We start from the raw sequence: 24,300 nt of genomic DNA on the forward strand, positions 1-24,300 counted from the left end.
GTATAAAATAATAGGAGAAATAAGGATGGAGAGCTCAGTCTATGCAAGCTTTAATAGCAGCCAAGTGTACAATTGCGTGAGGAAATGATGTTTCTGAAGTTCAGATTCAGACCTTGTATCCAGACTGAAGTTAAAACATAATTTATTGTAATTTACCTGCAATATTAAATGTTTTAGAAAGTGAAGTTCTATTTTTTCTGCTTCCATTTTTTTTTTTTCTTCTGTGCTGTTGCTGTATGCAAATGTATTGACGGTTGTAATCACATGGAAAGATTCTACTACAGTAGCCAGTTTGGTTCTTCATTGAGATATCATAAACATGTTCCTCAAGTGACTACAGACCATACAACTCTGAAGGAAGCAAATAACTGCAGAAACAACATACAATATTTTTACTGCCACTTTTTGAACTCTAACAACTCTCAAAGAAGTGAATATTGCTAGAATGTGGTCCTCTTCCTTGTGCTGAACCACATGTTCTGGGATTCTTCTCCAGTATTTTATCAAGATTTTCTCTTTTTTGTAGGTAGAATAACAGAAAACAGAATCAAACAAACCAAAGAAGTGGTAAATGCTCCACCCCTGGACGTATTCAAGGCCAGGTTGGGCAGAGCCTTGGATGACATGGTCTAGTGTGAGGTGTTCCTGCCCGTGACAGGGGGGTTGGAACTTTGGAACTAGATCTTAAGGTCTTTTCCAAGCCAAACCATTCTATGATTCTGTGATAAAAGCATGCAGCATAAAGATTCTGAAAAGTGTCAGTTTCTGTATTTTAAAAACAATCTCAAAAACAAGTCAGCCTATAGTAAATTATAACCATACCTGTGATCACCTCGAATCCTCTAGGAATTTTTGCCACAGATGCTTGCCAGATGCTCCAGCAGTTTCCAGCTGTTTCTCCACTTTTGGATGCACCAGGCAAAACTGAGAAACCTCACCAGCTGATGGACAAACTTATGGAGGGTAAAGTGAAGTAGGAGCTGCTTAGTAGAACAGACAGAATTTCATCTAAAATGATGCTGACTGAAGACATAAATGCCAGCTCTTTGGCAGCTGGCTTCATTCTGAAATTTCATTTAACTTTAGTATGCTCTGTACTTGTACTTTCCCTCCTTCCTTCAGTCTTCTGCTTTGCTAGAAGGAGTATAAGAGAGTGAGATATGAAGTTATTCATATAAGTGTATAATTTTCTTATAATTGAACTACTTTCTGTCAAGAAGTCACACGGAAAGCAAGAAAAGAGATGCCTCAGTTCTTCATTACCCCTGCAGCAAGAATGACCTGGAAGGGATTGCATCTAAACACATAAAATGTCAAATAAACCCCAGTTATTCTTTGCATTCAAAAGCCAAACATAAATTCCTACAGCTCCTTCAGAGAAAAATGTTCAGTCATTCATGGCAGCCTTAAAAACAAGAATCAGTGTGGCAGTGACTAATAAAAATTATATTTATATAAAATTATATATATATATAAAAAGTATATGCAATCTGTGTGTGTATAGGCAACACTATAGATCTGTGATAGTCAAACCTGAAAAGTTTGATTCTTGAATGGACCAAGAGGAAGCAACATAATCAGCAGGGTGTGGTGACCTGATGCTGTGCTTGCTGGCTTTGATGATCTGTCATCATTGTTGCGTATTGATGGTAACCTGTGAGCAGATGCCTTGGTGCGGTGTAAGATCATCACACCATGATTAGGTTGTAGAACTCTGCAATTGTGTTTTCTTCCTGATTGTTGGTTAAAAGTGTTGCTTCTCATCTCTCCATCTTCCTGCCTCTCTTTGACTACATCAAAGAGTGAAGAACAGTCTCTAGTGCTTTGAAATATTTGCTAAGCCTTCTTGTTTGTTGAGCAAAAAGAGGTTCTGATTAAGCCTACAGTTTCCTCCAGAACCCATGTGTGATGGCTTGAGGAATTAAAGTTGAGCATTGTTGATTATATTACATAGATTATAATCTATGTAATACATTAGATTATTTACTGACTTTGGCAAAAATGTCCCATATTTCACTTAGTGACATGGTGCTATGTCCTAGTCTTTATTTTTATGCTGAGAAAGATGCAATGTGTAGCTGTTTAGTGTATGTTACACAGAAACTCCAAAGAAAGACTATCTGAATGGCTTTTCTCCCGTACATCTAACCAAATGATGAGATTTTTTACTATTCAGTGCATATGGCTTGTAGTTCTTTTTGGAGAGAAATGGGGAGAGTGTACGTTTGGAGAGACAGGAGATAGTCATTCTGTTGTGCATGTGGTAAAGCCAGCAATGTTGCTGTCAAATACTAGTGGTTCCTAATGTAACTACAATGGATAACCTCTGGTTGAGGACAGAAGAGACATTATGTCTGCTTTGTGCTCAGTGGCAGTTACACCAAGATGATTTATCTATGTATGATGGTCCTCAGAAGGAGAAGACTTCTGTGTCCTCCTTGTGTTGTGACCTTTTTGCACATCCTTCCATTTCCTTCCCTTTCCAGCTTCTGCCCATGGAGGCACTCTTCCCTTCCCCCTTCCATTGCCTTGGAGCTGTTTTGCTTCTCTTGATGAATGTCAAGTGCTTTGGGCTTGCAGCCCTAATGGGTGGGGGTTAAGACTTAGATCTGCCCCTGAGACAGAGTGGAGCCAGCAAAGACGGGTTACTTTAAACTGTGTGGTGACAAGCCTTTTTTTTTCCTCCCTTTTTGTTCCCAGAGGATAGCTGGGGAAGTTTGTTGTGCCAAATGCTTGGAATGTGGTTTTTCTCCTCTTCTTTCCCCTTCAAAACAGAAAGAGAAAACTTTATGCTGTGAATTGTGTTAATTGGGGAACATAAATCCAAACTGTAGTGCAGCATTGCTGGGCCTAGGCACCTACTGAAATTTAATGAGGGAAAAGCAGCTTTCCCTGGCCCTCCGCTCTTATGCTCTCCCCACATCAAACTCTTTCTTGTTCAGATGGGAGTATGGGAATGCCAGGGACAGCATGTACATTGGTCCAAAGTTCTCACGGGTCTGAATGCAATATGTGACTCCTTTAAAATAATGCAGACAGAGTAAGGCATGGATGTTCTCCGAGGCCAAAGTTAGTTATGTAGCCAGTGTAGGAAAAGAGAAAGAGAGATTCGCCTGGGTGCGTGATTGAAGTGTCTGCAAGCCCGTGTAAGGCTCATCCATGCCACAACAGAGATTTGATGGTGTGTGTGCCGGACTATACATTTCTGGACTGGGAACAGGGTCCATGTAGGATGGTACATGACTGATAGTTTCTCAGAACTTTATGTTGAAGTATTTTTCTCATGGTTACTGGCTGGCCGAAGAGACGTCTCATTATATCCACAATGGAAAATAGGAATCCTTCTTCCTATGCCAGCCACAGTACTGGGAATAAGTTGGTGCCCATCAGCTTATACAGGATGTAATGGAGTCTTATGCAAAAAAGCCAGCCTAGAAGGGCCTCGATTAATGTATACTTTAACAAAGATGGACAAGTCCATTTGAAATGGCTCTAGAGCAAATGCCAAAAGTGAAAGATTCCCTTTGACACCAATGTTTCAGGAAGAAAAGCAATTCATAAGTGGAAGAAAGGTAGACTGGGAAGGTAACAGAAAGACAGCTTAAATAGAGGGCCCTGGAAGTCCCAAAATTTAGTAAAACCAATACTGACTGGCTCTGATGTCTGCTGCAATAAAACAGTAAAATTTGCTTTCAGGTAAATATGGTGGTGCAAGACCAGTATTCGTCCCTCAGTTCTGGATAATATAATATTACTGCAGGTGGTATTTTACCTCCTGGTAATATTGTACTGCTTTTGCCCACAAGCTCATCAATGTTTGTATAGCATTAAGCGTTAAAAGTCTTATTTTCATCAGCTTCACCAGCCCTTGCTGATGCAGCACTAGAGGTCTGGGAAGAGATGCTTGCTTTTGCTTTGAGAGATGGAATGAAAGGTTAGAGGGGGTGGATGGTGATTGCATGAGCAATGCAGGTCAGGTTACTGGTGCATTCCTCTTGCAAGATAAGTGAGAGCTCTCTGAAAGGTAATTATTGGAAAGCATAAATTCCTGAGATAACCTGTCCAAGAAGAAATACTGACAGGAGCAGAGGCCATGTGCTAAAGGCTAGCCATTACTCCAGGGCAATGGGCTAACCTCTCTTTCTTGTTTTTTCTGTAACCTCTCCTTGCTCTAACAGTTGACTCCCTAAGCTCTTTTCCTTCAGTTACTTGTCAGTCTTTTCCTGGTCTTTGTTATGGACCACTGTGATACCTGTCTCCATTCTGTACTAATTGGTGTGCAGACAAGTGAAGCCTCAGTATGCAGTTTAGTTCCATGTCCAAATTCTTGTTTAGTCATTGTCTTTGCTTGTCATTATCACTGCAGCGTTCAGGTGGCTTTTACAACATATCTAGAAAAAAAGAAAGGTTGTTTTTGTATTTCTTTTCCTGATTTTTGCATAGAAGAACTTCAACTAGCTTTCAGGGATGACGTGGAGTCAGCTTTGCCTCTGAATGAAGAAGATTGCTGGATTGCAGTTGGAGAAGGAAGTCTTGAAGACAGAAAAATCTCAGAACAACAGACAAAACTGGGAAATAAGAAAAGAGCCTTCTCTTTCTCTGTGGCTTTGTTATGTAAACTCTCTGTGTTTTGTCAGTAATGTAGAGATAATGATATCTATCCAGCTCCTTTTGCCACTGATTGATTGATTAATGACTGTCTCATGATCCCTAGATTACACTTTAGTACCTACAGCTTTAACTAGTGCAATGTATTAGATCCCAGAAAAAAATGGAAGCAATGCGTTAGCTGTGGCTAGTTCCAGCTGGGAAAACATGATAAACTGACCTGAACAGGCTTGCCTACGTGTACCTTCTTCTAAGACCTCATTCTAAAAGTGCACTGAAGCATATGCTGTCTGTTCTGCTGCCATCTCTGTTCAGCAAGGCATTCAAGTATCTGCCTAACTTTGAATTGAAGTGGACCTGCACACTCAGTGAGGTGTTTTGCTAAACTGGGACCTAATGCTTGGTCACAGCCAGGGTTTCATCTTGAGTCTTTGAAGACCTCAGTGAATAAAGAAGACCAAAGATGGATCTGAGATCTGCTCTAGCATAATTGGGATATGCATTAAACAACTGGAGTCCTTAAGAATAGTGACACTTGACAAAAGAGTAAGTTGTCTGAGCAGAAGAGAGGATCTTCATTCTGCAGTGATAATGGCAGGAACACACTTAGAATCATAGAATCATAGAAGAGTTAGGGTTGGAAAGGACCTGAAGATCATCAAGTTCCAACCCCCCTGCCATGGGCAGGGACATCTCACACTAAACCATGCCACCCAAGGCCTCATCCAACCTGGCCTTGAACACCGCCAAGGATGGAGCACTCACAACCTCCCTGGGCAACCCATTCCAGTGCCTCACCACCCTCTCAGTAAAGAATTTCTTCCTTATATCCAATCTAAACTTCCCCTGTTTAAGTTTGAACCCGTTACCCCTTGTCCTGTCACTACAGTCCCTGATGAACAGTCCCTCCCCAGCATCCTTGTAGGCCCCCTTCAGATACTGGAAAGCTGCTCTGAGGTCTCCACGCAGCCTTCTCTTCTCCAGGCTGAACAGACCCAACTTTCTCAGCCTATCTTCATAGGGGAGGTGCTCCAGTCCCCTGATCATCCTCGTGGCCCTCCTCTGGACTTGTTCCAACAGTTCCATGTCCTTTGTATGTTGAGGACACCAGAACTGCACACAATACTCCAAGTGAGGTCTCACGAGAGCAGAGTAGAGAGGCAGGATCACCTCCTCACTTCTGCAAGCTTTGCTAATTACTAAGTGAATTACAAGGCTTTTCTGTTTTCTTTAGTTGTTCTACAGTAATCACCACCTCAATCTGATACTTGAGTTAAGGTGGTGCTGAGAACATGAGGCAAGCTGGAAGAAAAACATATGCAAGGAAAGTTGGTGTATAGGGGAACAACCATCAGATATTTGACTTTCTGAAAGCTAGTTGTGGCAAGTGCTTTTTCTTGACTTTAACAAAGAGTTCCTTTTATATGCTGCATAAGTATCTACAGAAACAAAGGCACAGATGTTTGAAACATGCCTCCTCAGAGTTAAAGCAGTGTGTGTATTTGCAATGATAGTTTTCTGGGCTCCCATCGGATGTGCTCCAGGTGCAGAAGATCTTGTACCTAGTCGTTTGACTTAGTTCAAGTGTGCTGTTAAGGCAGGACATTCTTTATTCTGAGGGAACTGTGAGATGATGTGTTGGAAGACGCAGTGCATCTGTTTCACCTCTTCTAACTTTTATTGTTCCTTTTTGAGGAGCAATAACGATACTTCAGCAGAGGAATGCCCGTAATCTGCCCTACTTGCATTTGTGGGTGGAGCTGGGGGAAGGAGGTGAGAAAAGGAAATCTAATTCACAGTCCTCTTGGGAATTCCCCTATGTAGCATGAGTCAAGTATATCCCTGCTGTATGTCTGCTGAGGTCAGTAGATTTATACAAGTGATTGTTCCTGTGTATTCAGGAGAAATAATAACTCGGAGAAACATAACCTTAATAATGTAGGCTTAAGATGACTTTGGAGAGAACAGAAAGTACGATTTCCTGTTGTGTTTTGTGTGGTTAATAATTATTGACTGGGTAGAGCAGACTTTTGTGTTTTCTTACATGTGTATTTTATTTGTCTTATGTATCTTGACTGAGGAACTGAAAGTGCTACCCCACCAAGACTGGTAACTTTATCTTTAAAGTATTTGTTATAGCTGATCGTTTTTTTTTCCAAGCCTGACCTCAGAAGCAAAGTAAACCCTAATAATTATTATTCTATATCTATATAAATCTCTGCTTTGCTTGTGTGATCATTTTCACCTGAGCAAAATGGATTGTTTCCTGTAGTGGGCTTTCCGTTGCAGCAGGAGATACAAAGTTCCTGCAAAGGAGGCAAATCAGCAGAAAAATGTGAGCTCACCAACTCTTTCTATCAAACGTTAAGAATTGCATAAAATATTAATGTTATTACAGTTCTGTGTGATGGGGAAGCTTGTGTGTCATTTAGGAACATTTCTACTACTCTTCTATTTGCATGTTTATTTCAATCTCTTTTAAATTCTGCCATCTGGATTGAATGGCACTGTGTACTTGTCTACTCCATAACTGCGCAAGGCTCAGAGGAAATCCCAGATTGGGAATTTCCAAGAGAGCTAACAGATATCATTTCAGACCAGGACTGTGCTGTAGAGCTTGGACAGTTGTGACTTTGACACGGGTAAAGGCATGCAAAACCCTCATGCTCTCTCCTGGCACCTCACTGCCTGTTGAGATCTGATGGAGATACATGGCTTCGTGAAAGATGAGATACATATCGGCACATGAAAAGGAATGCTCTTGTCAGCTTAGCTGATGTCATTTTGGTCGATGATGTAACTGTGGTGGGAGGGAAAAACTCCTTCCATTTGTATAATCTGTGTCTCCCAGGACGGCTGTGCTGACTGAGTGATGTAGCTGTCACCACTGGCGGCATGGACAGGCTTTTTCCCATTGCAAACAAACAAGTATACTACTTGAAGACTAACCCTAGCTGTACTGCTGGAGACTACCTTTGGTGGCAGAAAGGGGTTTGTGAGTTCACCCTCAGCTCCCCCAGGCAATGTCAGCTGGGTTTGCTCACACAGATCAAATGGCCTTTCCTGAAGTAGATCAGGGAGCACTCATGCAAGTGTTGCTACTGGCAGTAGGTGTGGGAGCAGTAAGCTGTAGGAGATAAGCAGTGAAAAGTGACAGAATAGGAGGGAAGGGGTGACATTTTTAGCCAGCACAACCAGGGCTAAGAGAGCACGTCTGTTTATGATCTGAGCATCTTTTTGTATAGACAGTGCCTACAGTGATGCACATGGTTTATTAGTGAGGTAAATGTAGGATGTTACCTGTTGTCTGCAGGGGAACTGTTAAAGCTACAAAGAAAGTTATGGCAGAGTAATTTGTAGAACTCTGGTTTACTGGCTTTCTAGTGTCAGCTCGAGTAATAAATTGTTTTTTAGTAATCTACATTTCTCCTGGATGTGGGCTTGCAAAAGGTAGGTCCACTGTGGGAAATCAGGACTGAGGGAGTTGAATGGATCGATTTTGTCTTTGACCACATCTGGCACCTAAGGTGATGGCTGCACAAAACCAAACAGACTTCTGGCGACCCCAAACCCCAGCAGCTTGAGATGCTTCTTTAAAAACACATACAAAAAAATATCTCTTGGACGTTGTCCTGTCCGATCTAATATTGTTGCTGAAGTTTTCTTTAGTTCATTACTTTAGTAATTGGAGAGATTTTTTTGACCTTTTGGTGGAGGTTAGGACCAAGCTGAATTCTGACTGCTGTCTTCAGATGCAGAAGAGGTCTAGGTTATTACCTTTCGCACCTGTTTTTCATTTAATTGGATGATACTGCATCTCTTTAAAACAGAAACCCTGGCCTGAGAAAGAAGAGGTACTCTGAGATATCCCCAAGGAGTCTGCCTCTGAGATTAACCTAATTGGTCACTGTGCTGAGTCTAATAGAGATTGTATGCAACGTCTGTCTCTGGAAACAGCTTAGATAACCCAGTGTATGGCATGGAAACTGCTGCTGTTACTTCTCCATGGAAATGGAAGAAAAGAGGAGAAGTGGACAAATTGCTACAAGCACTGCAGTATAATTGTTCACAGTCCACTATATCTGAATGGGGCTGAGCAATTAATCTTCTAAAATACCTCAGCTAAGTACACATCATCTTGTACTATACAGAGATACCCCTTGTATGTAGCCATTAACTCTGCAGATTAACTGCTGAGTAAGATGGGCATACTCAGCAGTTACAGGCAATCCCACTTTTTTGGCTTTGGGAGCTGGGAATGTTGCTGCAGACATTGTGTGAGGCCATGCACAACTGCAGGAACACCTCCAGCTCTGGTCCTTCCTGCGCAAAGATGCAGCATCTCTTGACCCTGAAAGCCAGATTTGGCCTGCAGGCTGCTGTCAGCAAAATGCCCTGATGCACAACACTCTTCTTGGCAGTATTAACTTGTGCTGCTGTTTCTTTTCTTTAAATGGAAGTGCTGGCAGAGCTGTCATACTTCCACAATACTTGTGAGGATGGGGGTAATCAGGTCCTTTTTCCTCAATGTGAGTTATGCCTACATTTTGTCGTTTTTCTTCACAGATGGTTTTTCTTTTTTTTTTGCATGAGATGATACCTGTAGTTTCACACTGGATTAATTTACAGTCTAAGACTGTTTCCAGGGTAGTGAATTTAGCTTATTCTATAAGGTCGGGTTCTCTGTTATGATTCAGCATCACACCAAGATTCAAGCAGTGATAAGCCTGTTGATTCTGCCACAAATAGCCAGTAGGGATTTCCAGCCCACTGGGGGAAGTCTGCTGATAAATGCCTGGCAAAAGGGGATCCCTCTGCCCTTCTACAAATAGGGTATATGGTAATACTAGGTGCTCAGAGGAGGGTACTGGAAAATCTCACATTACTCTTTCACTGAGGTAGGATTCAACCTAGAACCGTAGCTCAGAGCACCTCCTTGACTGCTGTAATGTCTGGGCTGTGCTAGTGCTGACCCAGGAACTTGCCATCAGTTCTCTGATGGCTCCTAATCTCTTGCACCACATACAGACTATGCACCTGGCACAGTACTTTTGAACAAGTGCTTGAAAGCTTGTCCATTTTGACCCGGATGTATGAGTTCTTCCGAGGAAAGGCATTAAACTTTCCTTGTAAGCCTTTCCTTTCATTTACCCTTCAATCACTGGTACTCCAGCAACACTGTGTCTGCCTGCAGCTGTATACTGCTTTGTTATCTGATATGTGTACTCTGTCTACTACTGAAATAGTTCTACTAGCCATTTTTTTTCTCTGACTCCCATGGTGGGGAAAGTTGTACAGGCCTCTTTTTTGTCCATCAGGTGAAATTATTCAATCTGTATAGAAATGAAATAGATGCCTCAATGACTCTGGCTCTTGAAGGGTCTGGGATGTGTTTGTGGGTCTTTACAAAGCTGCCAAGTTTATGCTAAAAACTGAAAGCCCAGAATGTTTGAGTCATCCTGTAGCACATCTGGAAATCCTGTTTTGCCTTTGCTTATATTCACACCCTTTACATCATTAGAAGATGTTGTGCAGGGACAGATGCAACTGACCATTATGAGGAAACTGAATCTGCACATTCCTGCACTTTCTGCTTTGCCCTCAAATTTGTAGTAGATTCTGAGCAATCTGTTACACTTCACCTAATATCAGGAAAGCCATTCTGTATTTCTGTTGAGTCTTGGTGTCCTACCTCTCTGCAGTTGCAAAGGGTTTGTAGCATTTAGGAGCTGCCTACAGCCTAGAAGTTCAGCCAGAGGAAGGGGCCAGCCAGGCTTTGGTGGTCTAATACTCTTGAATACGTCATATTTTCTTTAGCTCGGATCTTTTGATGAATGTTGTGTTAGCGTCTTGCTATGTAACGTGAGGATGAGCAGAGCAGAATACTTCATCTCTTCTGGGAAGATGCTGTGGAACCGGGGGTCTGCTGTCCAAAACGTGCTGCAGGAGTCTGGTGATACTGGGCTCTGTTAAGCGCAGGTTTCCAGTTGCAGCTGCTCTTCTGGGCCTAGAAAGAAGAAGCAGCCGTTGAAGCAGTTTGAGCTTAGGCCACTGTGCCCTTTGTGAAAACTGGTGTTCAGAGCGTATGAGGAAAATGCATGAGGACAGGCTGGGGACTCATCTCTTTGGCTTGCTCTGCGATAGCATAGGTACCAGTTTGGCAACTAGCTCTGTCTTCATTGCTTATCTGCTCTAAGGTAGAAAATCACAGTAGGCCAGCCCAGATGTGAAAAACACACATGAGCATAACCAGACCACTGCATGAAACAGAATTATGCTGACTGGGGGAAAGGCCCTTTTAATAATTGTGTCTATTAGATTGTCCACATTAGGGTCTGTCTTTTGAATCATAAGCAATGTTAGCTTATAGTTTGTAACATTACCCACTTCCAGGCAGCCTCACTACTATCTCTTCTGACTGAGAGCTATGCTACCCTTGCTTTCAACACTGAGAAATCTGGGAGACAGCAGTCTGCATGAAGCAGGGGGAAAGATACATAAAGCTGTGTGTCATCAACATAATGGCTGGCTTTGCTGCCTATATTCTTCATCATATTCTCTAAAGGTTTTGCATAGATATTAAATAGAAGTGGTGGAAGAATTGAGCCCTGTGGCATTCTTCAAGTCAAGGCTCATGGATAGGAGGAGCAGTCTCCTGTCAGGGGCCTCCTAGGATCTGGTGGAAGGAGCAAGTGTAGCCAGCTCAGCGCAGTTCTTTCAGCACTTGCCAAGACATGTGGTTAGTCAAGTTGTACCTTTCGGTCTGCAGTGTTGCAGGTAGCTGATAGCTCAAGCAGTGTCTTCATGATTTCTTAGTCTCTATCCATCTTTGTGAGAAGGCCCCACTGGTGCTTCATTTCCAGACTCACTCATGGATGTCTCCAAAAGAAGAGTGCAGAGTACTTTCTGAAGCTGCATTGCATCACTTGTTTCCTACCACTTCTCAGGTCTTGCCCGGTTTGAAACTGGATGGCAGTGCTGCTGAAGAACAAAGTCTGATTTAAAATGTCTTTTTCAGTTGTCCTCAGTGTTCCTCACAGTATCACATGATCTAAAATATAAGACTAGAGGCTAAAAGTATAGTAAATGAAAACTACATGATCTTGAGGAGAGCAAGTCCCGTATTTTTGATCATGGCTGAGGACCATTGCAAACTGCAGAAGGAAAAGTCTGTTGCTTTCTGTTACATGATTAGTCATTTCTTTCTGTGCTATCAGCTTTTTACTTGCCTAGTCATGTAGTGAGCATGGTTTTAGAGGGAAATGACTAGAAAGGGGCCTGGCCTCAGGAACTGGAGACAATCTGGATTCATACTCAAAGAATATGTCGAAAATTTAAGAGCTGCACTTAAGGAGGACTGCTTCTTTGTTATACAAGTTCTCCAGGGGTGATGTGGGCCAGTAATCATTGCTGAGCTTGGCTGGTTTTATGTCTTCAGTGAGTGCTCTCCTCTGGATCCTAACCTGAAACATGAAACTTGGATAGCTGGGACTTTGTGGGATGGGCAGGAAAGCAGTGGTGGAGAGCTGCTTTGCTGCTTTCAGTGACCATCAGGATCCCTTGTCAGCAGAGAAATAAATGTCCTGAAGCAGCTGGAGTGAAGCCAGGCTCTTGGGCCTTGTTGCTCACTTACAGGTTTATAAGCCAGGCCAGTTCTTATTGAAGAACTAGACAGAGTAGTAGACAGAGGAGTACAGGAGGTACTGTACAGAACAGTGGTAAGACACTGTGCTCAGAAAACTTCTGGTCTAGTTAGAGCAGGCAAGCAAAGGCTGAGAGAAAGGAAGGGTTGTTTTTTGCCGACTTTGTTATTAGGTGACCTGATTCCATCATAGAAAACCTCAGTTTCTCAATGCTTAAAAGAACAGTGACCTCATGAAAGTCACAGGGGATGACCCTCCATCCCGGTGCATGCTCTCATGCCAGTGACAACCTGTAAGGCTGCATGGAATTGCACCAGTCTCACATCGCTGTCCCAGGACCCTTCGGGCTGGTGGTGCTTTCAGAGTGCTCACCTCCCTGTGCTCACTGCACTTCTGGTGCTCCAAGCCTGCTGTTTAGTTTCAGGCCCCTCCTTTTTCACCTAAAAAGAGCCACTAACTCCTAGTAGCTGTATACCTCCCCCATGCAGCCTTGCAGAAATTCTGGGTGTACAGGTTGTTCTTTCCAAGCCAGGGAGCTTTTCACAGTCAGCCAGAACTGGGTTATTTTAGTGTCCTTGGCCTGGAATGTCAATGCAAAGCCTGTGCGTGTGCCAGCGGTGTCACCCTCCCACCTGCCCCAGGCATCTGGGGTTTCACCTGTGGCCTTGCACTGAAGCAGTGTGCTGACAACTGTACTCTGCGTTTCCAGTTGTGCTACTCTCAGGATGATTTGCCTTCCTAGACCTGCAGTTGTTCATGTCTGCTCCTTAATTTTGTTTTCCCCAACGTCTTCGAAATCTATGCATATGCTGAAGATTTTGTGTCATTAATATCAATCTAGGCAAGTCTGTGTGACCTTTCATTCCCATGTCCAAAGGGAAGGATCGACCCTTGCAGTCAGTCACAGCACAGCACTGACTCATACATACTTTTCATAAAAATAATGCAGAAATTCCCCATAGTTTTTAGATATTTTGTTCAGGAGATGAAGTGTAAGTGTTCCATAGCAACACAGCTTGGGAAAACTATGAAGCATGTAACGTCAGATAATTAATCTTTCTGACATATCATACACTTTTTTACTAGTCATGTTCTCTATTTGTATTTTTTTTTGTTTCACGTATCTTGCTTGCTCAAACTCAGTTGATCTGTTTGAGTTTGATTTGAGCTCATGTGCTCTCAAGTCTTATTCCCGCCTTTGTTCTCCAGCTCCATTGTAGCTTCCTGGGAGGGCACTGGTATTTGTCCCACCTCCAGGAATTCACAATGATGAGCACAATTGGACTGTACTTTCCCTCTTTTAACCCAATTCTAATAATATTTTCTGCTTCTCCTGAGTAAGACCAAATATACTCTGTTTAGATATATAGCATGGAAAACAAAGAAAACAAATCTTGAAGTTTAAAGTTCCTTAAAAAGAAAAACTAACTGAAATTTGGAATGAGTGAGAGTCACTCCAGTGAAGTCTAATGGTAAAACAAAACAACCAACCACCCAAAAGTAATTCCAGAGAAGCTGTTTTCCACTGAGATATGACTGTCATAAGGAAATATTGTTCCTTTATTTTCCTATATTTGATTATTTGTCACTTTTTAAAAATTCCATTTATAATTAAAGTCAGGGCAAATCCTCAAGGTCCCAATATCTGAATACGTTTCCAGTGAATACTATAGGTCTGGGGGGTTTGATCATGATTGTTGTAGTGGAGCCAAGGCAAGCTTTCTTAAAGTATGGAGATGACTTAAATGCTTCACCTAAACTATTTTTCTTTAAGGCAAAAGATGCATATTTAATATCTTTAACATAAATGTAATGAAACAGCTTGATTACAAGATTGTGTCAAGACTGAATGTCACCTGTAATCTGGGCAGTTTCTCTGCCATCAGGGTTAAAAAAAATTCCTTTCTCCCTCTAATAAAAATCTGAAATTTAATTTTACAACCCACTTGAGAGTATCATTTAAAGCCAAATATTTAACATTCTAAGATTTACAGTTATTTTCAGTCTTAGAAGACGGTGGAAGCTGAGGTCATCTCCAGCCAGATCGTGTATCTGGGCTGCTGAGACATACTGGTTTTGTTAATATGGGTGCTTTGTGGTGCAGTTACATTCTGATGAGTGGAGTGAGTTTTAGCATAAAGAACACCTCTGCAGAGGTGGCATTTTGTTGTCGAACAGCAGTGCTCATCATTCCAGTAAACTCCTTGGAGTTAGTAAGCATCTCTGGCCTATTATAGGGGGAATATGACATAGCTCTGTGGAAGCTCAAGTGCTTCTGGAAAGAACTGTTAATCTTTGATCAACCGGAGTCTCCTTGTTACTGACTTTGATTACACAAGTGTACAACCTTAATTACAGCTTTTAATAAGCTTTCATTTCTTCCTAGTCACATTTTTGTATAGTAGGGCAGCTTATCTTTTCCTTTCTCCTCTACTCCCCTTTCATTCCCGCTGCCTTTTTATGGAAAAAGGGATTTGAGGTCATTGTGGGGGATTCAGTGTCCAGAGGGATCGCACTGTGTACGCCCATGGCTCTACCCTCTGCATGTTAGACCGGAGAGCTCTCTCCTTCACCTGCCCTGCAAAGATCCTCACACTGACTGCTCCTCGGGAGCTGGTGGTCAGCAGTGGGGGGACAGGGCTGTGAGGTATCACATGCACACAGACGTTTACTGCTGCCCAAAACCACTGAACAACCCTTAGCAAGTCTCTGTAGCCAAGGGACATACTGACTCCTGAGTGCAATTCCTGCTCCCTTCTCTCCCTTGAGGACACTTTGAAATGCAGCGGCTGAAGTCAGAGTGGCAGAGGGCAGCAAGAAGCTGGTAGGCTTTAGCATTCAGACATGGTATTTGTTCCACATCCAGGGGCTCAGTGTGCTGGATACCCTCTGCTCATTAGAGAAATGACCTGATGGAAGCTTTGTGAGAGACTTATGGGCTTGTAATTATAAATAATTGAGATATGGCTTAAAATAAGCATAAGAAAGTGGATTTTTCACATGAATCATTTCAGCTGTGGAACTCATCACCCCACAACATTTTAGGTATGAAAAAGATAAGTGGTTTGAAGAGCTGGTTGGATAAATTCAAGGACAAAAGAATTACCAAAATATTAAACATAATATTCTCACCATTGGGTAACCTGAGACTTGGGGAAGCTAAGTTCTGATCATCAGATATGAGAAGGGGGAGCTAGAGGTGCCTCCATCTGTATTTGCCCTGGTCTTGCACTCTTCCCTGAGCCTCTGCTGTTGGCCCCTGTCAGCAAGACGGTATTGGGCTAGCACAGCCCAGAGGAAAAGAGAATGGCTTCCATGGAAGTCAAAAGGTGCAGCCAAGGAGTGACTTAAAAGGTGTGAGTCAGAAAAAAGACACATGGTAAAACAGAGCAAGTTGCAATTTGACATTCAGAGATGTGCAAAGGGAGTATACTTTTAAAATACCAATTGTGCCTGTGGAAGAGGATAGTGGGGAAAACAACTAACAAACCAGGAAAGGGAGCCTCTTTTATCTCTGTGCATGCATCCCTTTGGCTCCCTTGCTGTGCATGCTATACTCTTTCTGCACACTAATGAATATCAGAGTCAGAGCAAGTTATGCTATGTATCGCTTTACTCCTATTTTCTAATGAACTTACCCCTAATGGGTACCTTTCCTAGCTATTTATGTCACAACTGAATTTCACCTTGACAATAGATCAAGAACGAGGTTGAGCAGTGTGGCCCACCTACTTTGCAATACTCCAGCATGACAGCTGCTTTGTGTCCTCAGGGTAGCTTTACTTTGATGCTTTTCCCTGTTTAGAAACATTTGGAGGAAGGATTTTGGTAATCTCCAGCAAACAGTTTTTAAACATTTCTCAAGGGAAGATGAAGATTCTATGGAATTTTTGAACAAATAGTTATTTACAAAATAAGTAACATTGTCTTTAGAACTGTTGCTCCCACTGGGCATCAGAGGAAAGCAGCATTTGCCTTGCTGGATCTTACTGGTCAGTGTTGTAGCCTGCTGCTGCTGGTGCCTCAGGCTTGAGTGTGGCAAACTCTGGAACGGTTATGACCAAATGTCTAGTCTGACCACTGCAGACATGGCCCTAGTAGTTTTCATACCTCAGAAGCACTCAGTATGAGGACTATGTCCTTTCCTTTTATGGGTTCTCTGACACCAAAAATGCTGGAGTAAAGTTCTAAGCTTGGCTGGCTTTCTGGTTGCTCAAAATATAGTGCAGGAGTTGCTGTAACATAGGATTGAAATGACTGGTTTGCTGCATTGGCTGGACGAAATACGGGGGAAGAGAAACAATAGAATGCGCTCCCTGTGGTATATATGTTGCCTGACCCAGGGTCATGGGCCAGTGTGGTTGCATCGTTGGCTCATTTGGTAGCTGTGCCACTGCTGAAAAGACCTGTGTCCAGTTCCTGAGTGTCTGATCTTTTGTTGGCATGTTCTGCATGATCTGCTCCTCCAGTGTCTCGTGTCAGCAAGCTTTGCATGACATCAGGGAAAGTTTTTCTGCTTGTGCACTTATAAACCAACCTGATGTCTTCTTTTTGCTCGCCTTGTTTAAGGGGACGGTGCAGTCTCTCTTACTCTCTGCCCTGTCTCTTTTGGCAGACTCGGGGACCAGTTCTACAAAGAAGCAATCGAGCACTGTCGCAGCTACAACTCTCGGCTGTGTGCTGAGCGCAGTGTCCGCCTTCCCTTCCTGGATTCACAAACGGGGGTAGCTCAGAACAACTGCTACATCTGGATGGAGAAGAGACACAGGGGACCAGGTCAGTAGCATTGTGTGTGTGTATGCATGTGTGTGTGTGGAGGGCTGGCCACCGAGCCCTCATGGGGTTTAATTAATAGGAGCTCAAACCTGCTGCAGGCCACACAGAAGAGAAGCTGCCTAAACCTTTGTGCCTGCAGGGGATTTCCTTTGGTAACTGCAGAGAGCTCATCCTGATTATTCTCTCTCTGCCCATAGAAGTGCCTGGCATGGTAGTTTCTAAGGCTGCATCATCACTCTTTTCATGCTATTGATCCCAGTCTGTAGCAGAAGACACAATGCTTTGTTCTAGGTCAGACTGGAAATATCTTCAGGGTGGAGAGGTGGAGGTTGGAGTTTCTCAGGTGAATGCTGAAAATAAGGAATTATATAGGGAAGGATATAAAGCTGGGGTAAAATAGAGGAGGGTTCAGTTATTGGAATGAATGTTGTTTTGATGGTTAGAAACATATCTATAACTCCTTGTTTATGTATGTCCTTAAAGAGCTTTGGCTAATGCACGTCCCAAAGCTCAGTGAAGCCCAAGGGAAAAGACCAGTTATTTTTTAGACTTTGGTCTGTCTTTCCTATGTTAGAGTAAATTCTTCTGAAGTCCTTGTTTGAAAGGCAAAGGACAGTCACCAGTTCAAAGGCTGTAGGTGTTAGTCAGAAGTCCTCCTGAGCCCCAGGGGGAATTTTTGCAGAGTATGCTCGGTGTCTGACACACCATTAGCTCAAGGAACAGATTTTTTGACAGCACCAAACTGGAGTTCTATTCTTTGTTCAGTTTGTTTTTCAGTGCAGACCAGAGAATGCAAGGCAGGGAGGGTGGTAGGGTGCATGGGTGCTGGAAGCATGACTTACACATATGCACATGTACACATGCCAGTTCCTATAAACCATACTGAAAAAACTCCCAGAACTCCAGATCTGGAATTATGGGAAGGTGCAGCTTGCTCTTACCTCTTCCACTGGACAGTTTGCAGGAAGTGGAATGGCAGGAATACATAGGATATTTCCCACCCCTCCTGGGGCTAAGAAAGCAATTGCTGCTTCTGAAGAGTGCTTAGCTGAAACTTTCCCTCTCCCTTTCCTAGGATATACTGAGGGAAGAATTCTTGCACTGCTTCAATTGTTGAAATATCCAACGTAGGTTTAGTATTGCCTTGCAGTATTATCAGAAAGCTCTTTCTATAGTTAAAACACAGCCAATTCTGGCGCAGTGGTAGGCAACAGGTGTTTTACCAGTGTTAAAAATACCTGAAACATGTCTCAGCTGCCAAATCTACTGGGGTAATCTGGGACTGCTGAATGTGGTTTACAAGCTGGGAGTTGTCTGAGGTTCTGGGCTAACCCGTTGTTTGTTGGTTGCTTCATGACCACAGCTGGGTTTTTATTTCAGCTGAAAATTCCCCATTCCTAAGAGATTATGCTTTGGCAAAACTAGCTTTCCTTTTTAGATTATGCTTTGGCAAAACTAGCTTTCCTTTTTTATTATTTTTATTTGCTAATCCATTTGCCCAAGGAATTTCTGTTCTTTTAGCATCTTATTGAGTAAGGGGCTGCTATTTTTACCCTTTTGAGCACAGCCATAAGTAGGTATACATCCACTGTATCCACAAAGTAATGTTTTGGCAAGAGCATCTACAAAAAGCTAGACATAGATAGACTTGTATGTGTCTCACTGGTATCTCCACACTTACAGAAGAAATCATCATAACAGCATTATGGCATCACGTCAGGAACCAAGAGGTCTTAACACTTTGCCTTTCTCAGCCACAAGCTGTCTGGACTACCTTGAGAAAATTCACTGTGCAAATCTTTCGTTCCTCACTTCTGATAGTGAACTATCAGAATTTACCTTGCAAAACGGGATCATTGGCATTTCTCCTGCAGGTCTGCAGTGGAGACAATGATGGAACATTCTTCACAGAGAGTCAGTGTGAAACATGCCTCCCACACCTGCACTGGCTACCAAATCCGTGCCTTTGTTATTTAGAATTAGAATAATCAGTGCGAGTGCGAAATGAAGCAGCCCTCCTCCCCCATATGCACTTTCCTCTTTCTTGATTTTTATTAGCCCATTTAGTGCTCCCTTGGGTGTCTTTGCATCATCTATTTCTTGCAATATTATGGTGGGTCAAAGCACCCCTCTACAGCTTTAGCATGCCTGTTTTCAGGCTGTACAAAGGTACTTATGCCCATACTGAAGGGCTCTGGAAAGTCTCTGCCAACCACCCTGTATGTATCTGTCTTGTGTATTGTGTTCAATGTCATTTACTATCCCTAACCTGAAAAACTGTACAAAGACAAATGGCAAAACTCCAGGACCTCTTTTCACTTAGACAGGCTTGAAAAACAGAGAGGAGAGTCAGGATCTCAGCATATTAACCTGGGTTCTTGCTGTCCTCTTTGTTAAAGGAGTCAGAAAACTGCATCTCATGATAAAGAGTTCAGGGTTGATTTCACACAATACTGCACATATCTCCCTCCTTCTTTTCCCCTCCTCCCCCAGCCTTTCACACCAGCTTTGAGTTATGACTCTCCTACACTAATGAGATAAACAACATAGCTCACTGCAGGTTCTGCTATTCTGTCTATAAGCAAATGACTGGAACCTTCTTTGGTTGCCCTATAAGGCACCAGAGGGAGAGACAACTGAACCAGTACTGAAGACAGTAAGACCTATATATGCATCATTGCCATATGCACTGCAAGATCGACTGCGGAGGGGCTAGATTCAAAGCATTCAGAACTGACCTTTTCCTCATTGATCCTCCTTTGTGTAAACAATCACAGATTCACACTTCATGTGAGCCAGCACAGTGATAGATGGAGGTCAAAGTGGAAAACTGAAGGTATCATTTCATAGGTTTGGATCAAGCGAAGGTCAGATATATGTTTTTAAGTTCATTGGGTGGCTGTGTATTAATGAGCAAGGATATTGTGAATAGGAACAGAGATTTTGCCTCAAGTGGTGCAGAAATGGATGTTGGATCATCCGTCTCTTAGTGATCTATCTGCCACCTGGACTAGGCTGTAGGTCCTCTAGGGAAGACGCTTTCCCACCTCTACTTTTTCAAGGCTTCTTGCTTTGGTTCTTGTTGAACTTTCTGTATCTGTGGTTGACTTTCAGTGCCCTGGCTGAATTCAAACTGCTCTTTCATGTATGAGCACTCAGTAGTTGAACATGAACAGATACTCCCCCAGAACTGCATAGATCCTTGTTCCTCCCTGTCTGGGACTAATGCTCAATGCTGTGGTGCTTATTTCATTTAGATGACTTCTCTGTGGAGGCATGTGCAATGGAGAGCTGGTTCTCTGTCCTATTCTTTGGTCTAGCAACTGCCATTTCAATGTTGTGAGCAAGTTCTTGCAGAGGACCTGCTGTGAAAGGGTAAGGCTTCTTGCCTTCACCTCTTTAATGACTCACATCAGAGCCGGGCACAATCCACCTCATCATAATAGCAATTGTTTGCAGTGGTTAATGTTTGCAAAGTGCCATGAAGAAGTGTGTCTAAACAGTGCAGAAGTGCTAGTTACTCACAATTTTTATTTCCCAAAGCAGTCCTAAGTGCCCTGCTCTGAAATGTATCTATCTTTCTTAGCTTGGGCATAATGCCCAGCAAGCTGTACAGCAATGAAAGAAGGGTGTGAACACACCCCCACACCCCCATTTGGCAGCATTATGTGCCCTGGAGCAGCCAGGATCTCTGCAAATACTCCGTCATTTGGCCATACCCAGGCAGTGTCCTATAGATGCTTAGTTTATGTACCATGGCCTTAGAAGTAGGTGGGAAGTGCTGGGGTCTGAGCTGGTATTCCCAACAGCTGAAATATTTCAAAACAGGAGCTTAGGCTTCACTTGCAGAATTTGATTAGCCCATTCCCTTGAGGTGAATAATTTTGTTGTGTCTTTTCCCCAAGTAACAGGATATTGTTTTCATTATCCTCATTTGGTTTGGTGGGTCAGTTTTGTTCTCAGTCTGGTCCACTCTCCTGACTGCTTCAGAAGAATGAGAGAACACTTCAGCCAGCATGCTGCCCTTGAGCTGTTCTACTTCACTGGCACCCAGCTGTTCATTGTTGGTGCAGTTTAGATAGGTAACACCATTCCTATCCTCTCTTATGTGATCTTACCTGTTTTCTAAGGGCAATGAGTCTGAAATTGCAGTCACACTCTGTAGCCCCTTCAAGACAAATAGCAACAGCAGAAGGACAGAAGAGCCAAAGCAGAATTGGTGGATGGAAAGGGTAGGCGGAGCAGGGAGAGAATTAAATTCTTCCAACTTTTCTGTGTCTTGCTGGGTATTTCTGTGTGTCATGAGTATCTGGGGCAGTTGAGGATACTTTGAAGCACTTGGCAGTGTGCTTCTGTGTCCCTAGTAGCGTTCACGAAGCCCTGCTGTGTTCTGAATACAAGAGAGCAAAGCATAGCTTGAATGTTGGCTAAGGAGTGTCTGTCAGGAGAGCCAGGGCAGCTCAGAAGCCAGCGATGCCAAATGCGATTCAATGGAGCATGCAGTAATATAAACATTACCGCTGTATCTCCTCCCACATCCAGGATGTTGGCATGAGGAGGTAATAACTAGAACAAGGAATCTGTCTTCAAACAGAAATCCAGAATTCAAGCAAAAATGCAGAGTCCAAATAGCCAGACCTCATGGATACTGATTTGCTCCCACTTGGAAGACGAAAATTTCCTGAGCTGCTCTGTGCATCAGGGCCTTATGATTTGCATGTCAGAACTTCATCTCATCTCTCCCAAGGGGCTTTCTCTGCCCGTGGAGGAAGCATCGCCCCTGTGACCCAGGAGAGTCTGAAATTCTATTTACCCTCAAGAAATCACAAATTATTTATGTGCAGCTCTGGTTTCAGTGAGCTGAGTGAAGTGTCTAAGTGAGACCTAGATTCTCTGTAGGCCTGATCCCAAGAGGTGCTGAGGAGCCTCAGGAGCATTGGATGCCTTGAGTGCGTAGTTCTGCCTCATGACATGCAGGATTGAACCCTCCAACAAAGGAGATGCTGGAAGGGCAAAACCAAAGATGCTGAAGACAGTGCTTGTGGTTTGCAAACTGAGATGTGATTATATTTATTTTTTGCCTTTTATCTTCAGGCCTGGCCCCAGGTCAGCTGTACACGTACCCGGCACGTTGCTGGCGCAAAAAGAGGCGTTTGCACCCCCCTGAGGATTCCAGGCTGAAGCTGCTGGAAATTAAACCTGGTAAGTATTTGTTCGCCTCTCTCCCTCTGTCTCTCCTGTGCTGCAGAGCATCTGGCATACATGCAAACCTGGCATTTAGACCTTGGACTGTATCTTTGCCCCTCTCCAACCATTTCTCTGTACATCTGTTGTGTCTTACTTGATTTGCTGTAACAATATCCACTAAACTCTCTGCATGCAACTCATCCCTTACAGAAATGTGTGCAACTTGTATTGAATGCACTGGGAGCTGAATTTACCTTCCACAGGGATGAATCCTGGCCTTTATTAGCAAATTCATAAGGATGTAAAGGATCAATGTATTACTAATTATTTCCTCAGTGCGTTATTAATACAAAATCTCAGTCTGGCATCTCCTGCCTCATCTCTGTGAAAAAGACTGCTGTGTGTGTATAACACTCTGGTAAGATTTTTCATAACGGGGCTGGGGACCAGGGGTGTGACCAGATTATAAACAGAAAATAATAAAAATTACTGAGCATATGCCACATTTATATATGTGTGTATGCCTGTATGTGTACCTTAGTCCATTCTTCTTTCATTCTTACTGTCCTTGGTACTCTTCTCCTACAATTAAACTACGTGAAGTGATGAGTCTGAATGCTGAATGAGTGACTGTAAAGCAGATGTGGAGGAGGTACAGCTGTGTCAGAGCATAGTGTTGTGCATTCTTCCCTGCAGTTAGTAATAAAGGCTTGCTGTCACTGGGGTCAGCTATTACAAGAAAGAGAGAACACACATACTCACAGCTGTATGTAGTTTTTTAAGAGATGAGACACTGCCAGTATGGAAAGTACAGGATAAAAAATACCCCAAAATACAAATAAAGAATATTTAAAAAACCTGTTTGACAGAAGGTGTCTGGGAATGGAGCAATTCTCGATAATACTGATGGCTTTGCTTCTATGCAGTAGTTGGTGAAAAGAAAGGAAGGCAAGCTCTAAACCCAGACAGAGGCAAGTACTAAACCCATTAAATTCAGAGGGAAAATTCATCTTGATTTTGGCAGACACAGTTTTTGAAGTCTTTCTACCTTCAATATAGAAGATGTCAGCAGGCAAATGGGCAAGAGGAAGAAATGCCTGTAACTGCTCAGCAAAGCCCCTCAGAAAGAACTGGTGAAATCAGTCAGGTACACTGATGGAAATGGGACTGGACTCTAGGAAGAGGATGATATTGTACCATAGAAATGTCTACCTTGGACTTTGTAATAATGCAAATGCTGCTGTGTCTTGGTAATTTAGTAAAGTGGTAGTGTAGAGTTTGACTCTTCTTTGTTTGCATTATGCTTCTTTGCTGTACTCACTGAATGCCAAATTAGTGCATCCTACATGCCACAGGGCACGAAAGGCAATTACCACAAAGTTATCAGATAAAGAGACCTCAGCATGTCTGTGTCTGTGTTGTTTTCCCTGCTATAAACATCTCTTCTGCATCTCAGGAGTGCTACTTCTGTTGCATTGCCTGTGGCAGCCGAATAAGACAAGTTCTATTGCTCTGCCATTTAAATCTATTTTCCAACCAATTTCTATCTAGTGATTAACTTTCCTTACCAGTTACACCACAAAATAATTTCATTCCATCTGTGCATATCCAGAATAGACTCACTAGCCAAAAATGTGACTTTTCCCTTCTCTGATTTGAAAGTGTAAAACCTATGGAAAACATTGGATCTCCATTTAAAGGTATCTTTTGACAATTTGAGAATAAGATAGTTTAATTTATTTTCAACATGGACAACAGAAATACTGTTTGTTTCAGAGGGGGACATTGTGGGAAAACCTAATGGTGAACTTAGGAAGCTACCTTGTGCTAACCTCTTTATTCCTCAGTCAAATGTTAGATGACTGTGGGGCAAATATTTTGCAATTTAAGATCCCCTAAAAAACACAGAGATGAGAACTGTAGGACATTTAAAATAAATTTGGAAGAAGGCTAATCTAAATGTTCCATAGTTTCACTCCTCCTATGGCTTGGATATCCTAGTCATGGCCTAGAGCTGTTCTCAGCAACTAGAGATGGCTTGTGCTCAGTTTTATGTAGGAGGCTGTTGAATTGGTTGCATACTATA

At 42.7% G+C, this 24,300-nt stretch overlaps 1 protein-coding gene across 2 annotated transcripts in view; it reads left to right on the forward strand.

The window, feature by feature from the left end:
- Positions 1-24,300, forward strand: part of DPF3 (double PHD fingers 3) — a gene marked incomplete at both ends in the record, with an annotated part of 165,830 nt that overhangs the window by 53,403 nt on the left and 88,127 nt on the right. For both annotated transcript variants that reach the window (XM_080619223.1, XM_080619224.1), the window contains 2 exons: positions 16,867-17,027; positions 22,122-22,229. In XM_080619223.1, the coding sequence (XP_080475349.1) occupies positions 16,867-17,027; positions 22,122-22,229 (269 nt within the window). The remainder of the gene's footprint in view (positions 1-16,866; positions 17,028-22,121; positions 22,230-24,300) is intronic.

The sequence above is a fragment of the Psittacula echo genome (genome assembly GCF_963264785.1).
Source record: "Psittacula echo genome assembly, chromosome: 5".
Taxonomy (NCBI): Eukaryota; Metazoa; Chordata; class Aves; order Psittaciformes; family Psittacidae; genus Psittacula; species Psittacula echo.